This window comes from Plodia interpunctella, chromosome 21, assembly GCF_027563975.2.
Source record: "Plodia interpunctella isolate USDA-ARS_2022_Savannah chromosome 21, ilPloInte3.2, whole genome shotgun sequence".
NCBI lineage: Eukaryota > Metazoa > Arthropoda > Insecta > Lepidoptera > Pyralidae > Plodia > Plodia interpunctella.
This window is the reverse complement of record NC_071314.1, coordinates 6569029-6587956: the sequence shown is the minus strand read 5'-3', so window position 1 is coordinate 6587956 and position 18928 is coordinate 6569029. Positions and strand designations below refer to the sequence as shown.

Here is an 18928-nt window from a genome sequence, read left to right as displayed (position 1 = left end):
AGCTTCTACTAGTTTGCATTTTAATTTTGTTATGAACAATAGTTTTTCTGAATACGTCTATGAAGAAGACTTCTTAGCTTTTGTTGATGATATGCTTGTATGAAGCTGATGTATTATTATTTATTACATATTTTATTTGTAATACAAACAGTCATATAGAAAAACAATCAAATTTAACTTAAATATTACTTAATCCAACCAAGTTTCCACTAATAACTGTATACAAAATCGAACAGATACTAAAATACATTGCGTTCTTTAAATTTTAATTATTAATTTTAGGATGGTAATGGCGGCAGGAGAATCCGGGTGCAACCCCCTAGCCACGGGAATCCTAACAGATCTGTTCCCGGAGCACCAGAGGGCGCTAGTGTTGTCCATCTTCAATTGGGGGATTTACGGGGGATACGGGATTGCTTTTCCTGTGGGAAGATACATCCCACAGGTCAACGCGTGGGGATTGGTGAGTATTTATTTATTTAAAACTTCATTGCACTTCTTCATAAGTAGTCGTATTTCCTCATGGCTGAGGATCGTGGTCATTACGTGGTATGAAACACACACAACAACTTTCTTGGCACTATTAATGGAGTGGTTGGCCATTGCCTTCTCCATTTCATATACAAGTTAATTAATCAATCAGTGTGCAGGTTTCCTCACGATGTTTTCCTTCACGGGAAGCAGGTGGTAGTCTATGAAACCTTACTATAGGTACGTGAGTCAGATTTGTATATAAACTCGTGTATTATTTTAACCATTACACCACCACCGCTTCTCTCTGAACTTTTAGTAAAATAACTGGTTTACCAAATCGTGGTGATTGAATCGCATTTTTTTCAATGTTTTGTTTTGCCATTTTCTCGACGTAATTATGTGTATATGTATACCCATGCTAAATCCATACTAATATTATAAAGAGAAAAGATTTGTATTTTTGTTTGTAAGCTATGTACTTTTTTAAATTATCGTTTTACCCGAGCCACGATAATACTATCCGAGCGAAGCCGGCACGAGTGCCAGAAGTTTTTGTGTTCAGTAACTACATAGCACATTAATCATATTTACTGACGTTTTAAATACATAGGGTAATAAACCTATATATTACACATACAATGTTAGCTCAGAAAGGTATGATCCGGTTTGATCAATGATTAATACACAGAGTTACAATTTGTATAGACATGGACAATTTGTGTGTGACTTCTCAAAATAATAAAATATTCATTTATTTCACACATTGGGCCCTATACTTCTTCTTTTCATGACGACCTCGGTGGCGCAGTGGTAAAGTTCTTGCCACTGAACCGAGACGTCCCAGGTTCGATCCCCGGTCGGGTCATGATGGAAAATGATCTTTTTCTGATTGGCCCGGGTCTTGGATATTTATCTATATATGCATTTATTATAAAATATAGTATCGTTGAGTCAGTATCCCATGACACAAGTCTAGAACTTACTTTGGGGCTAGCTCAATCTGTGTGATTTGTCCTGATATATTTATTTATTTATTATTTATTATTGGCTTTGTAGATCTGAATGCCTCAATTAATTAAAGTTCCTTTATATTAAATCATTTTATTTCTCTTCTATTTCTATCAGCTACATTTTAACGTCTTACAAATTTAAACCATTTTTCACAACAACAATGTCACTCTATGAGATAACCATAAACAATATAATATAATAGAATATAACCTTTAAATGTGGTGGCTGTCCACTAACTTATACTCAACACTCTTCCTCAGACATCACATTTAAAATTCCTAACTTAACAACAAATTCTTTTAAACATAACTTACTAACAGGCTTAGTAAAAATATCAGCTAATTGGTTATTAGTACTTATATATTCAACTTTAACAAAACCTTGCTCAATCTTTTGTTTTATAAAATTATATTTAATTTCTAAATGCTTCAGTTTTCTTTGATCATAAGTTTGAACAGATTTGATAGTGCTTTGATTATCTTCAAAAATTTTAAAATCCTTTACTTCAATATTTAAATCATTTAAAATCTTAATAACAAAACAAGACTCAACACAAGCTTCACAAAGTGCTACCAATTCTGCTTCCGTCGTACTTAAAGCTACTACAGATTGTTTTTTAGATTTCCATACAACAGTGTTACCAAAAATTAAAAACAAATAACCAGTAGTTGATTTCCTATCAACGTCTCTACCCCAATCTGCATCAGCAAAACCAACTAATGAAATATTATTACAATTATTATAACATAAATTATAATATAAAGTTTGTTTAACATATCTCAAAATTCTTTTCAAAGCTTTCCACAAAGTCAAATTTGATTTAGATTGATATCTGCTTAAATAGTTTACAGAGAACGTTAAATCTGGCCTAGAATTCACTGTTACATATAACAAAGAACCAATTAAAGATCTACATTTAGCTTCATAATTCATATCAATAGTTTCATCTTCAAATTTAAAATTTACATCCATAGGTGTATCAATCCCTTTACAATCACTCATCCCATGTATTTTAAGAATATTTTTTAAGTATCTTGTCTGATTAACTAAAATACAGTCATTTAGTCTCTTAATAGAAATTCCTAAATATGTCATGTCAGTATTACCTAGATCTTCCATTCTAAATTGTGTAGTCAAAAATGTCTTTACTTTTTCTATCTCTGTCTCCTGCTTCGCGAAAATTAAAAGATCGTCAACGTATAATAAAACATAAACATTATCTTTCATGTATAAACAATAATCATTTTCAGAACGTTGAAAGCCATAATCCAACATTGCTTCAGTAAATCTCTCATACCAATATTTCGGAGATTTTCTTAAACCATAAAGTGATTTTTCTAATTTGAAAACGTAATTATCTTCTTTTCCAATATAATATCCTTTAGGTATTTTTAAATAAACTTCTTCATCAATTCGACCATAAAGAAAAGCTCCTTTTACATCCATTTGTTTAATCTTAAAATCTTTCTTTGCAGCAACTGCTAATAATGTTCTTAATGTTTGCATCTTTAATACAGATGAATATAAATTATCCATATGTCCTGTTTGTTGATATCCCAAAACAACAAGTCGCGCTTTACATATCTCTGCATCACCTACTTTTTTCTTTGTAAATACCCATTTAGTATCTAAAAGTTTCATATCTCTCTTTCTTTCTACTTTCCTCCATGTTCCACTATCTTCAAGAACATTAAACTCTTCCTTAACTGCATTTCTCCATAACTCACTATCTTCTCTCTTATCTATTTCCTCAAATGTATGTGGCGTATCTTCTATTTGTCCAGTCATTAAAGCATACATTACTTCATTTTCATTTCCTTCAAAATCAGTAACATAATCTTGTTGCCACTTGGGTTTTCTAATTATTCTTTTCTCCCTTACAATTTGTTCTTTTTCAGAAATTTTCTTCGAATTATCATCTTTTTCTAATGTATCTTCCGCTTCATAAAATTCTTCATTATCATTTTCTTCATTATTATTTTCTTTGTTAACATCTTCTTCTTTTACCTCTCGGCACTCCAGTTCTACATTATTCTGTCTTTCTTTTCGTTCTTTTTCATCAAAAATTACATTTCTTCCTATCACCACTTTTTTAGTATCTTCATCGTAAAGTCTATAACCGTTTCTAGCATAACCTATCATTATCATTCTTTTTCCACAGTTATCAAGTTTATGTCTTAATTGAGATGGCACATGATTATAAGCAACACTTCCGAAAACTCTCATATTAATCACGTTTGGTTTTCTTCCTTCCCATAATTCACTTGGTGTACAATCTTTCCCTTTTGTTGGACTTCTATTAGTTACATATGCAGAACACAAAATAGCATCCGCCCAAAATTCTTTATTCAATTGTGAATCTAATAAAAGTGTCCTAGTTTTTTCCACCAACGTTCTATTCATTCTTTCCGCCACTCCATTCATTTCAGGATTATATGGCACCGTGTACTGAACTTGAATTCCGTTATTTCTACAAAAATTATAAAATTCTCTAGTTACGTATTCTCTACCATTGTCAGATCTCAATTTTAATAAGTCACAGTTAAAATGTTTCGTAGCATAATAATAGTACTCTCTAAATAATTCAAAAGCTTCACTTTTCTGTTTCATAAGGTAAACCATAACAAAATGAGTGTAATCGTCAATAAACGTGATAAAATATCTATAACCTTCTCTACTAATTGGAGTAATAGGACCACAAACATCTGTGTGCACTAGCTCAAGTGGTCTTTTAGCTCTGTAACCTATCTTATTAAAGGGTAATCTAGTCATTTTCCCTAACACACAAGTCTCACATAACATATTTTCGAGGTTTAAATTTTTTAAGTCACTTAATCCGTCAACCATATTATTTTTAGTTAAAACATTTAAATTATTCATGCCTAAATGACCAAAACGCCTATGCCATAACAAACTATCCGAATTAGATAAAAAACAGTTATTACAATTTTTCTTACTGAATTTCATATAAATTTTATATAGAGAATTATCAGAGTTTCCAATCATAATTAAAAACTTAGAAGAATCGTAAACTCGAACTTTACCTCTTTCAAAAGTGACAGACAAATTACTTGACTCCATTCTTGACACTGACAATAAATTTTTTCTTAAATCAGGCACATAAAAAACATTTTTAATTGTACATGTAGTTGACTTTTTTCCAACATAACATTGAGTTTCTATGTTACCTATACCTACCGCTTGGAGAGAAATACCATTTTTGGCAGCTGAAATCAATTTTGGTTGTTTTAAATCTATATACTGAGAAAAGTAAATTTTATTATTAACTAAATGATCTGAGCATCCAGAATCTACAATAAATTCTACCCAGTCATCAGAATCTTCAGATCTTCTGAAATATGCAACATTATCTTGATTACTACTATTACCATACATATAATATGAATTTCCTTGTTCTCTTCCTCGACCGTTGAATCTTCCTCGACAATTGAATCTTCCACGACCATTAAATCTTCCTTGACCATTAAATCTTCCTTGACCATTAAAACTTCCTTGACTGTTATAATTTCCTTGACCGTCATATCTTCCTTGACTGTTATAATTTCCTCTACTATTGTAATTTCCTCGAATATATCCTCGATTATCATAACTTCCTCTTTTATTATAATTACCTCTTCCTGCAAAATTACCTCTTACTCCTCTTTTTCCGCAATTAAAAGCACTCTGTCTATTCTCATTCTCCTGTGACGAATTCTTTCTCTTCTCTTCTTCTCCTAATAATCTATCCATTACCATATTTATTTTCAAATCTCCAATCGTTTCTAAAGCTGTTACTATTGGCTCATATGATTTTGGCATCGACAATAATATATAATTTACCTGTTCTTCTTCCGAAATTTCTCCTCCTGCCTCTTTTAATGAAGTACAAATTTCTTGTATTTTTGTAAAATGATGTTTTAAAGGCTCTGTTTCTATATATTTAATTTCATTTAATTGTCTTCGTAAAAATAGTTTACTTCTTGTACTTTTTTCTTTAAAATTTTGTTCTAAATTTCTGAACATATGGTAGGCCGAATCTTTTCTTACATATTCTAAATGGCTATCCGCTACAGCTGCTATTATTAGAGCTTGGGCTCGCGCCTCTAGATTTTTTTGTGTAGCTGTTTCTTTTTTATAAAACTCCTCATTTTCTATCGCTTCAATACAATTATTTTCACGTAAAATACTTTTGATTCGGAAGGCCCACGTGTTAAAAGATTCTCCGGAAAATTGCACCACATTATATTTTAAAATATTACATTCTTTGTTTGCCGACATCTTGTGTAATTTTTCTAAAATTCAAATAAATTTATTACATACTATACCGTACGCATCTGGCGCAGTGGAAGCGTGCTATTGGCTTTGTAGACCTGAATGCCTCAATTAATTAAAGTTCCTTTATATTAAATCATTTTATTTCTCTTCTATTTCTATCAGCTACATTTTAACGTCTTACAAATTTAAACCATTTTTCACAACAACAATGTCACTCTATGAGATAACCATAAACAATATAATATAATAGAATATAACCTTTAAATGTGGTGGCTGTCCACTAACTTATACTCAACATTTATTTTCGCCATCGCATGCATACCTACTCTTCTTCATAAACGTATTCTTCACTACTGAGAGTCGTGGTAATTATGTGGAATGAAATACACGCAATGACTTTCTTGGCACTATTAATAAATGTAGTGGTTTGCCTTCCCCATTTCACTCACAAGTTGATTATCAATCATTGTGCAGTTTTCCTCACGATGTTTTCCTTCACCGGAAGCACGTGTGGACGATGAAAACTGCTATACACGAGTTAGTAGTATACAAACTCATGTGGCACGAGTAGAATTCGAACCAAGGACCTTTCGGGCCACAGGCTTGTGTCTTAACCATCACCACTTTGAATGGATACTCTAAAACATTAATATATCTTTATTAACTCTAAGATTACAACATTCTCATGCTGGTGGGGAATTTAAATTGTCAGTAATTGTCGTTTCCTTATACAATAATACCACGTAGGACGTTCATCATATTTGCACGTGTTCAATAAATCATATTTTATGACAGATCTACTTAAACAGACTCGCTTGAGGATGTGGTTCAGTAGACCAGATTAGTTGTGATTCGGTGGTGGTTCGGTGGTTCGAATCCTACACCGCTGAACAATACAGGCTGTATTTGTGTGTTGTTGTTATTTTGTTGTAAATTAAAACAAGAGAGATTTTGAAAAATTTCGAAATATTTTAAAATGCTAAAATGAAATCGAAATTAAAAAGCTGACATATCTCATCCCAAGTATTTTTATACAGGGTTACAGGGTATCAAACGCAAAACCTCCTAAAGACTACTTGGGTACATCAAAACAAGCATCTTTTATTCTATGACTTTTGGTGATTCGTAGTATTTTTTTTTCATATAAAAAAAATACAATCTAATTTGCGATTCTACACATCTTAACTCTATGTAATAGCAAAGCCAAGTAACACGAGACAGTACAGTAGCGTTATGTAGCGGAATCGAACATAGAGTTTTTGTATTTATTACGTTTAGACAAAAGTCGTAGAACAAAAGATGTTACTATGTACCTTATGCGCCTTTGGAAGGTTATGCGTTAGATACCAGTAACCCTAGTCAAAATCAAAATCAAAATCAAAATCAAATCATTTATTCAGAAATTAGGCCTTCACAGGCACTTTTTCACGTCATAATCTAAATTAAATTATGTTTACCAAAGCTACAAACTACTAGCATTTCGGAACGACCACTGCTGAGAAGAAATGCCGAAAGAAATTAATTCAAACAGTGTTGGTCCCTATTATGCCAGAAGGGCTTACCATTTTTTAAATATAAATTGATATATAATTTTTTATCAGTAACCATGTATATAGTAACCATGTATATGCGATTACTTCACAATGTTTAGTTTGTTTGTTACTTCCATTTACTAAACCAATATTTTTGAAATGTTGCGTACATGTAGTTTGAAGGAGAAAACGGAGAAGGATATAGGGCTGAGGAAACAACCAAGAAAACGCTCAGATGAAGGAGAGAGTTTTTCTTTTTCTTCTTTCTAAATTCTAACAGTTCCGGTTGTTGACAGAGCTGGCGTGTGTGCTACTATGGAGCCGGTATTGTGGGTCTCATCATCGCCCTTTTCACCTTCCTCACGCTTCGAGAACCACCCAGGACTACCATTGGAGAAGAAGGTATTAATATAAAAGGAATTTTCCCGAGAATATAGTCATTTTTTTGGAAGAAGGCATTTAAAGTGCATTTTTTCTTATAAGTCTTATTACGTAAAAAATCTTTCTAGGCGCCTATGTATTTTGTGATTTGACAGAAATGTAATAGACTTTTTAGGAAATTACTATTATATAATTCATTTTCAACGAAAATCAAAATCAAATAATTTATTCAGAAACTAGGCCTTCGCAGGCACTTTTTCAAATTAAATTGAAAATGGTTAATTTAAATCAAATTATATTTACCAAAGCTACAAACTACTAGCATTTCGGAACGACCACTGCTGATCAGAAATGCCAAAATAAACTCATTCAAACAGTGTTGGTCCCTATCATGCCAGAAGGGCTCACCATTATTTAAATATCAACTCAACTAAAGAAATCAACAATAAATACTCTGATTCTTTACATGTAAGATTATTTAAATAATTCAAGTTTATGCTCAAACTTAGGTAAGTATATATATATATATATATATATGTGTTATAAGTGTAACATAACGCTAATATTGCATGCCTGTAAGGGTAAACTGTTGAAACTATTGTATTGTATGTGCCACACCTTGTACTACACAGTTACTGCAATAAAGATATTTGAGTTTGAGTTTGAGTATGGTTTACAATTTCAAAATTCTTTATTCAACTATGAAAACTGACAAATGTGAGTCCTATAAGTATATTACAACTAAGCGCACAAATATACATTATACGTATACTCGTAAAAAAATAAAGGTCGTTATTTATGTATAATTAAAATACTTGTGATGTCGTTAGGTGCTAACAACATGAAGGGCAGCGACGCGGCGCTGGAGTCGGGCAAAAAGATGCCGCAGATCACGATCTGGCACGTGATCGCGCAGCCCAGGGTGCTGCTCCTCTGTCTAGCTGCCTCCATCAGACATTGTGGTGAGTTCTCTTTATCTATTTATTTATTTGTTACCATACATGTGTATCCTATTACAGTATTTATAAAAGGAACAAAAGAAATAAATAAATAAATATATTAGGACAAATCACACAGATTGAGCTAGCCCCAAAGTAAGTTCTAGACTTGTGTTATGGGATACTAACTCAACGATACTATATTTTATAACATATACATATATAGATATTAACATAAGTTTAAACAAGTTTTGTTCTCGCTGTCAAAGTTTTAATAGCGGACTCAAATCTGCCGTTGATAAGTAATTACTTAGGCGTACTTTGTCGAAGCAATTCTCAATAGAGCGTCCAGCTTAATGAAAGAAAGAAAATATGTTTATTAGCACCAACGTCAGTGATATCAAAAACTCATTCCCTTTACGGAAGTCCTGGGATTCTTAGCGCGTAGCGGGCAAATATTTGTGTCTGTGATAACAGATATTTGTGTGCGGTTCTTGGTGTTTTGTGTTCGTTTCTGTCTTTTCTGCCTAATTGTCATCTCCTTGATAATTCGATTTCATAGTAGTTTTAACTACGTCATATTAAAGAGTTCACCAGAAATGGATTTACGTTCTTGTGGCGTTTAATTCCGCCCTAAAATTGGACCTCTCTAGATCCTCCCGTTGATGTCGTACGAGACGACTAAGGGACACATAGCCTAAGTAGCTAATAGGCAACAATAGCATTCTCAAGGAGGGTTGACGGCAGGCGGGCGGGCGGCTGTAAAATCACAGCCGAATCTTCCAAATCTTAAGTTATTATTTACGTTGAAACCGGGCTTCGCGGAGTCACAGCACAGAATACAACTGGGAGCATGCGGAGATGAGAAAAAGACTAGATGTGGGTTTACGCCCGGACACAAACTGCTATATAAAAAAAACATAAAAATTACGCATTACTATCGACATTACCTTATTAACAAACTCGTATCTGTGTAATAAAAGCTATTAAAATGCTATAATCGCTAGTACAAAAACCTTGTGCCCATTATTCAAAATTAATCTATCGAAAAAAATCAGGTTTTTGGCGCCAAAAAATCCATGTGCTCTTTTTAATTAAGCGTTAATTAATAATTTAATTTTTATTTAGTAGGCGGTCTCAAGTATTTGTGATTGTCCTTCAAAATCGTTGATTTTTTAATGTATTTTTTTGCTGTATAGTAGTAACTTAGCAAGTCATACCTTGTCTTGACGAATACGAAAATATTTGTACACCTACCTTTAAAACAAAAAAACAACGAATTGGCAATAGGTATTAAGTATATAAAAAATTGAGTCCTTGTTACTTGCCAATAAATATTTATTCATTCATTCATTCATTATTCAATACCATTCTTACCATCTTTGCCTTTTAATTTGCACGGCTATGATACCTACTAAAAACAGATTTTTATAATTTAACAACCAAGAAGATGAACAATCATGGCCTGTCAATACTTTTTTTAAAACAATAAATAAATAAAAATTGTACGACCAAGTACTTTGTCTGAAATAAATAATTTTAATTTGAACTTAGTTTTTGCCATATAAGGGCATTTATTTACCCCAATGAAAAACAAGCAATTTAAGATTCGCTAAAGCTGTTTGTCGATACAGTAATTTTGCATAGTACTTATCATATTCCTTTCCAGTCAAGCCTGGTAACAGTTAATCCAAGGTTACATTTTGCTCGTGTTTGACCCGGAAATAAGGTGGCTTTGTCTATAATGGGTGTGTAACTGGTTTAAGGCATTTGGTTGACGATTTGTGACAACAATTATAGTTTCTTTAATAAAATCGGGTATTAATTACGAGGCAACAAAGCCACACTGGCTTGAAGATCGGCTGTGACTGTCGTTGATTGTCTTGCAATTAGGTAGGTAACTGAGGAGGCAAAAATTAATTAATTAGATTTTAAAGAATACAAGCGGACTGTTCCGTCTTCGCTCGGATAAAACCACGCTAACATTATCTATTGGTGAAAAACCCGTGAAATCCGTCCTTAGGTATAATTTTATCGCGACGGCGCGATTTATTTCCGTGTGATGTTGTATGCCAGCTCCAGACTCAGACACAATGCCTACGCGAATGCGTGAATATTGCTTAGTTAGAGTGCTTTTATTTACCGCAATGAAAAACCAGCCATGTTTACCGAATCCGCCAAAGTTTGGCAAAATGGTCGATGACAGTGTGGAGCCGACATTAGGTGCTGGCAACACCATAAGAAGGCCCGCGACGGTGTTTTTGTAATTATCTATATATAATGTATAGTATACATTATATAATTAAGTCGTATATATAATGTATAGTATACATTATAGGTATATAATGTATACTATTTGTATACCTACAACCACACCATCTTTTTTCAAATTGATTTTTTCTATGATAAGTCAACTTATTATATTTTTTTTTTGTTATATTTATTCTTATGTAAGTACCAGCTGAAAATCAGCGCTGTGTCTTTCAGTCATGGCACAAAGCTAAGCTGGGATCCTTTTCGGCATAAACCCCTAGTTTGTGTACCTACATGTATAATAAATATAAAAACTGTAACTTTATTATTTTTGCGAATAAAGCATTTCTTTCTTTCTTTCTTTCTTTCTTTCTTCACAGGTGGTATGTGCTTCGCGTACAATGCTGATCTATACTACCGTGACTACTTCCCGGACGTGGATCTGGGCTGGTGGTTGTTTGCCGTCACGGTGGGCATCGGGTCCGTGGGCGTCGTCGTCGGAGGAATCGTCTCTGACAAGTGAGTAGACATTGAGACTTGGGTCCGTGGGAGCCTTCAGCCCACAAATTATACAAAGCCGTCTCCACTAAAATCATTGCGGTACCTAACAGGTGACCAAAAGGCTGGCATATATCTAGGCCAGAGATTAGGCATTGCCATTCAACGTGGCAATGCTGTCATTGCCTTCTGGGCACGCTACCTCAAGGTAACGAATTGCAGGGACTGGCTTTTTTGTAAATATGTGTAAATAATTCCGTGTAATAATTCCTAAATCCTTTTTTAAATTATTTGTTTTTATTAGTTTTAATATATTTTCTTTTCAGTATAAGTAATGAAAAAAAAATATTTCAAAGGAATCTGAATTATTTCCCAAGACATAAACAAAAACTATTAACATTTTCCGCCGAAAACTTTATCAAAGCGGGGCGATTTGGTATAATAATTAATTGTACCTTATGACGTCATCGGCAAAATAATCGACTTTCCTATAAAGTAACTATATTATGATTACCTATCGCTAATATTTTTACAGGGCGCATGTAAGTCCCGAGCTATAGTCCCTACAACGCAAGAACGAATAATCTTTTATTAAAAGTTTTTTGTTTGGTTAATTATACATATATATATATATATATATATATATATATATATATATATATATATATATATATATATATAAGTATATATATTTTCCTTTCATCAGCACTTGATCACAATCATAATATGTTTCAGTATACCTTTTGACCATGTACTCTATCGTGTACTTACGTTGTTATATTACTGATAAAAAATTATACATAAATTTATATTTAAAAAATGGTAAGCCCTTCTGGCATAATAGGGACCAACACTGTTTGAATGAGTTTCTTTCGGCATTTCTTCTCAGCAGTGGTCGTTCCGAAATGCTAGTAGTTTGTAGCTTTGGTAAACATCATTTAATTTAGAATATGACGTGAAAAAGTGCCTGTGAAGGCCTAATTTCTGAATAAATGATTTGATTTTGATTTTTGATTTTGAATACATATTTTGCGAAATCCTCGTTTCCAAATTGACGTTTTTATGAAAAAGTGTATCGAAATATTTTCCGTCCCATTCAGGTTCGTAGCGAAGATGGGTGTTCGTTCGCGCGTGTTGGTGCTAGCTCTGTCCCAGCTGGTGGCCACGTTGCCCGCCTTCGGTTCCGTCGTGTTCGGCCCCCTGTGGGCTATGATCACGCTCGCCATCTCCTATTTCTTCGGTAAGAGAAATTAACGCGAAAACAACGCGCGTGTGCTCTTGGTGTTGCAAGCGTCCATCGGCCAATGAATCTCGGCTTCGCTCTTGTGGGAATTTCGGGATGAAAAGTTCTTAAGTATGTGTCATTCTAGGTTATATTCTGACCGTGTATAAAAATTTTCGTAACAATCCGTTCAGCAGGTTTTGCGTGAAAGAGTAACAAATATCATCACAAACTTTCGCATTTATAGGCATACTTAGTAGGAGGGTGAATATCACGACTGTTTGAACGCGGCGTGTGCCTTTCATTAGCGTCGCACATTTTTTTTGAATAAAGAATAATTTAAACATTTATAAAATTAATATTGTACCAGTAAGTACTTTACTTATTTATGAAATAGGATAATTATAAATTAATTACTGTGTATGATACAATTTAATAAACACTAATGACAGCCCGCGTCGGAGTTCAAAACGATCGTGAAATTCACCCAGAATTAAATTGACTGAAAATGGTTGGCAAAATTATAAGTAGTTTTGGCGAACGATGGATCTATAATACCTATCCTTGAGCTTTTCATTGTACATTTCTTCACGATTCCCAACTAATAAGATCATTGAATTCTAGCGGAGATGTGGTTCGGAATAGTGTTCGCTATCCTCGTGGAGATCGTGCCGCTGTCGGTGCGCTCGACCACGGTGGGCGTGTTCCTGTTCGTGATGAACAACGTCGGCGGCAACCTGCCCATCCTCGTCGACCCCGTCTCCAAGGCGATCGGCTACAGAGAGGCCATCATGATCTTCTACGCTGGATTCTACGGCATCAGTGAGTCATATTTTGTTGTGTCAAAATCAAAATCAAAATCAAATCAGTTATTCAGAAATTAGGCCTTCACAGGCACTTTTTCACGTCATATTCTAAATTAAATGATGTTTACCAAAGCTACAAACTACTAGCATTTCGGAACGACCACTGCTGAGAAGAAATGCCGAAAGAAACTCATTCAAACAGTGTTGGTCCCTATTATGCCAGAAGGGCTTACATACTGTCATAATATGAAAACTGATATGAGCTATAAGCTCACCGTGACTTCTCTGCGATAGCGGAGCAGACATTATTTTCATACAAACTCTCACCCCCCTTATAATCGTTTGGGGGTTGATTTCTAAAAAAAAACCTAAGTAAGTAGTAGTAATTTCACGACTGTTTGAAAGCGGCGTGTAGCGTTTCATTAGTGTCGCACATTTTTTTAAATAATATTTTTTTAAAATTAAACTTTTATAAATTTAACATTGTACCAGTACTTTACTTATTTATAAAATAGGATAATTAAATTGATTACTGTGTATGGTACAATTTAATAAACACTAATGAGTGCCCGCGGCGGCGTCCAAAACTCTCGTGAAATTCACCCAGTGGCCTATGTTTGAACGGGGTCCTTAGCATACCAAATTTCATCAACATCGGTCCAGTGGCTTTGCCGTTAAAGCGAACAGACAGACAGTCTTTCGCATTTATAATATTAGTATGGATGTTTGTATGAATTTGTCAACTGAACATATCCTTCCTTCTTCCTTCCCTCTCGAAGACTAGTTACCGCAGTTAGGCCTCTTGTCTGGGCCCTTAATGCGTTGAACTAAACATATAATTCGCTTCCAGGCAGTATCCTCTTCTTCCTCACCATGTTCCTCATGGACGGGCCCGCGGAGCCCCGCGGCCCCGCGGGCGTCGACAACACGGCGTTCGCTCCCGATGAGCTGCCAACTAGAAACGGAGGCAGGACTCTGCCAGTGGTCCCCACAGACAGCAGTCGGATGTAACCGTGGTCTGTGTGTATGTACGTATACATGTATGTATGTACTTGCATGGGAAGTGTAAATATGGTAGTGTATTTATTCTCTTAATGTTGTTAGAGAATTGAAATCACAATATTTGTATTTATTCAATTTTGTAACTACACTATCGGCTTGTGTTGTAAAACTGTAATAATTTTTCAACTAAACCTTTCTGAGGAATCACACTAACTATTGGTGAAACCCGTATGAAAATCTGTGTGCAATAGTTTTTAGTTTATTGCGAACAGACAGATATACAGACACGGCAAAGGGCATTGTATAACAAGTTTTTTTTTTACAAAGAAAGGAAGGAAAGGTCTTGTTACATTCAAACTGTGACAAATACAATCATGTCCGTGTTGTTAAATGTTCTAATTAATTTTATTTGCTTTTCGAAAATGAATGCGTTTGATTTGCGATCTCGTTACAACCATGACATTATTAAGAGCGAGATAGCAAGGAAAGACGGAGATATAGATAATTATTTTTTAGGTTGTTAGTGCGCAATGAAAGATTTTTTACTGTAAGTGTACTGGAATCATAGTATTTAGTGTTAATAGTAGTTCTATTGGGAAGAAAATTCCCAGTAGTTCTACTAGTAAAACAACTCGGTAGGACAGTAGTTCAACCACGAGGTAAAGCAACTAGCAACGCTTGTAAAGGGTTACTTGTAAAACTCCATAAAAGACACTGTCCTATATAGAGTAGAAAACAGATTTTTGTAGAAATATTTACAAAATTTCCGTCTGTTTTTCCCACACTGTCATATTTTTTTTATCATTTCTGAAAATATCCTACAATCTCATCCGTGTCTTAGGCTAATGTTGTTTGGTTGGACCATTTTCGAATATTCGTATTTTAATCATAGTTGTGTGTATGATGTATGACCAATGACTTCTATTTAACCTAGCATTATGAATTGAAATAAAACTTAAGATTATTTTCTTGAGTTCCTATAAAATAAGTGCTTATCCAATAAGTCAAATCGTACAATTTTATGTATTTTTATGTAGCAGTAAGAGAGAGAACGAAAGATGTCACGAAAGTAGTCCCACGCTACAGTCACTAATAACAACAACGTGGCCGGACTATTATCGGAAGGACCGGACGGATCGGACCTCTCACGCTGTGTCTATTTAATAAGTACTCACTTTTATTACAGTGTTGTGAGCAATATTTTAACAATTTAATAAGTTATTAGGTAATCTCACAAGTTGATAAAATGTGCGTATGTGACATAAATGAATATAGCTAACGTATACAAAATAAAGCCGCCTATCTGTTATCATTTTATGGCTCTGCGTAGCCGCACATCGCCATCATATTATTATCAATTTTTTATCTAAATTTATAAGTAACTAGCTGAACTCCGGGTCTTCGCTCCCGTGGGAATTTCCGGACACAAGGTACCCTATGTCCTTCTCCGTATTTTAAACTACGTGTATGCAAAAACAGGTTAAGCGTGAAGAGGTAAGAAACAAACTTACTTTCGCATTTATAATATTAGTTAGGATTCAAACACATCTCAACAAAAAATTGGGGTCTATAGGGTTGGGGGCTTAGGGGCCCCTAACGCTATAGACCCCAAGGGGGTTTAGGGATATTAGGGGCTTTGAAATAGGGTAGATGACAAGGTCATAAAATTGTAAAAAAACATGTAAACTCTAGATGAAATAGATATAATATGTATTTTTAACTGAGAATTAAAAGAAATCGAAAAAATGTGATGACGATCTGTGTTCATGTAACTAGTATAGGTGTGAAATTTTGTATTTTATTTACTCATGTGCCTACACTAATTACTAAATTCCTAAAGAGGGTAGGTTCAAAGCTCCTTGGCCGGCGGCCAGTCGTAAAATTACAGCAAGACTTTTTAAGCGGACTTTGGTTTTCGGAGCGTTACAGCCGAATATGTCAAATATATATTTTGGAATCTTCTCTAAATAAATCTTTTTCGAATAAGACATTTGTATTTTGTGGGTTTGGACGCATTATCATACTATTCGTATATTATAAATGCGAAAGTCTGCTTATGTCTTATATGCTTTCCCAGCTAAACCACTTTTGATAAAACTTGGTATCTCATGTTTATGAAACTGTTTACCATATAAACAATTGACAATTTGAAATCACTTGTCTCCTAATATTCCAGTGTCCGCTTTCCTACTTTCAAAATCTATATTTATATCAAATTGCCTCGTATAAATTCTTTTGTAACAATGAAGCGGTTGATGTGATACTGTTGTTTTTGTACATATTACATTGTTAATGTAGTTATTAGTGTAAATAAAAAAGGTAAATGTTTATATTGTCTTTTATTTCTTAATTAATATACAATTGCGATAAACGACAAACTTTTCTTCTAAAAAAAAATATACCTAACAATTTACTCTACCGCTGTCAATATATTTCCATTCTTTTTGTATTTGAAGACCTTCTCTTTCCGCCTTGATTTCCAATGTTTGGTCTCTTCTTTTGATAATACATACTCCCCATCAACTGTTACTACCTTTATTTTATCTAAAAAAAAGTAATGGGTCGTTGAACTAAATGGGTAAAATTGATAAAATATTTAAATAAACTAAAACTTATGCACAACACAAATCCAAAAAGTTGATGGGTTTGAATCCAACTGTTTGGGAAGAAACTGAGCGTAAACCCATTTCTGGTGACTTAGGGTCACCAGTTAGCCCGCACCACAAAAAAGGATCTTGGGGCCTGTAGGTGAAATGGACCCAGAATGAGAGGTACCAATCGACCTTCCGGTACTTGCATTGGCATCCCCAACCTGGAAATAATAATATTCGAAAAGCATAATTACCATTTTCATTAACATCATCTTGCTCGATTTGTTTCCTTTTCTTTTTAATTTTCCTAGACTCCGCGTTGTGGACAGCGGTGTACGTGTCCTTAGGATCTTCGGCGGATAAGAAACCAACTGAATCTTTAAACAGTTTCACTCCACCTTTGATCTTGCCATTTCTGCAATAGTAAACACCATAAAATTCATTCAAATTCTCCTTGAAAAAATAACAAAATAACAGCAATATACATCAGTATTATTTTAAATGTATGTGTAAGTTTTATTTTCCTTTTCTCCATAAATATTTTTCTTCTTTAACTAGGGAATTAAAATAGTAATTTGAAATCAATGTAAGATCAACAATGAGTAGAGTAGGTACTCATTGAACTCAAGCTGATATTTCTTTTTAATAAAGGGTAACTTGCTGCAATAGGTATAGAAAAAGGCTGAAATTACTACTAATATTAACATTTCGTGAATAATTTTGTGTAAGTGATCCCATAATAAAGAACATTCAAATATCCTCAAAATATTGATTTCTTACTTGACTCCATAAGGTTCTGTATCAACAAACTTAATATGTCTTTTAATTACATCTGAAAGTTTATATCCAATCTGTCTCTGTAGTTCTTCTGGTACTTTCACATCATTGTAGTGGCTGGCTTCCTCTAGATATCTCTCAGACTTTGGTTTTTCTGTGAAAAAAATTATAACAAACAAAAATTCAAACCAGACGAAGCCGCGGGTAAAAGGGAGTAGTAAAATTATTAATATTTGAATTTATTATCATACAGTGTTACGTAGGGTTAGAATTCTACCTTTTTCGTTGGTTGCTAAAGTTTTGTTTCGAGAATCATTTATAAGCTTTGTAAAAGAAGTATCCACGGCTTCACGAAATCGAGAAAGGTCCTCATCTTCTGAAGAGTCTGACATTGTAGTAAGTTTTATTATTTTTTCAGTACCTACCTACCTAAAACTTGTTACCTAGTACCCATGTACCTATCTGCGTAACCTACACTGTCACTGTTGTTTACAATTTGAGATTGACAGTTAAAGAAGAAATGACAATGACTAAACAAGCACAATGTTGCCATAAGCATAAAATACTGTCGATTCAGTAGTAAATAGGTACCCTACTCAAGTATTTGTGTTTCGTTAACCGTCATTCATTTGTTTTATTTTTCTTCTGATTTTTCTGTTAGCTTCACTCAGTTTACAAAATGGAAAACTAGAAATATCGCGTTATTTACGAGTACGATTTCCACCGTGGCACCAGTGCTGCGGAAACGGCTCGGGTAAACGGAAGGGTTAATGATGTGTATGGCGGTCGTGTCGCAAAAGAAAACACAGTGCGTTTTTGGTTCCAACGTTTTCGTTCTGGAAATTTCGACCTGCAGAACAAGCCCCGTGGACGGCCAGAGACCCTAGTTGATAATGAAGAATTTAAGGCTATTGTGGACGCAGATCCATCGCAAACCACGTCCGAGTTAGCTTCAGGCTTCGGTGTTAGTGATAAAACTATTTTAATCCACTTGAAGCAAATTGGGAAGATTAAGAAACTTGGAAGGTGGGTAGGTACCTCACGAATTGAGTGAAGCAAACCGGCAAACGCGTGTCGACTGCTGCGTTACATTACTTAACCGGCACAATAATGAAGGGTTTTTAAATCAAATCATTACCTGTGATGAAAAGTGGATTCTCTACAATAA

General features: G+C 34.2%; 2 protein-coding genes across 2 annotated transcripts in view; one reads left to right on the top strand and one right to left on the bottom strand.

Annotated features, from left to right (window-relative positions):
* Positions 1-16720, top strand: part of LOC128679170 (uncharacterized protein) — a 43634-nt gene extending 26914 nt beyond the window's left edge. Inside the window, exons 6-12 of the mRNA XM_053761228.2 lie at positions 283-463; positions 7589-7694; positions 8504-8635; positions 11245-11383; positions 12463-12602; positions 13209-13406; positions 14241-16720. Coding sequence (XP_053617203.1) covers positions 283-463; positions 7589-7694; positions 8504-8635; positions 11245-11383; positions 12463-12602; positions 13209-13406; positions 14241-14401 — 1057 coding nt within the window. The 3' untranslated portion in view covers positions 14402-16720. The remainder of the gene's footprint in view (positions 1-282; positions 464-7588; positions 7695-8503; positions 8636-11244; positions 11384-12462; positions 12603-13208; positions 13407-14240) is intronic.
* LOC128679176 (uncharacterized) lies at positions 16717-18247 on the bottom strand. The gene is made up of 4 exons (XM_053761238.2): positions 18038-18247; positions 17764-17914; positions 17238-17398; positions 16717-16936 (listed from the first exon to the last, which is right to left on the bottom strand). Exons 1-4 carry the CDS (start codon positions 18150-18152, stop codon positions 16803-16805), a joined length of 561 nt encoding a protein of 186 aa, XP_053617213.1. The 5' UTR covers positions 18153-18247; the 3' UTR covers positions 16717-16802.
* Between the last annotated feature and the right edge of the window lie 681 nt (positions 18248-18928).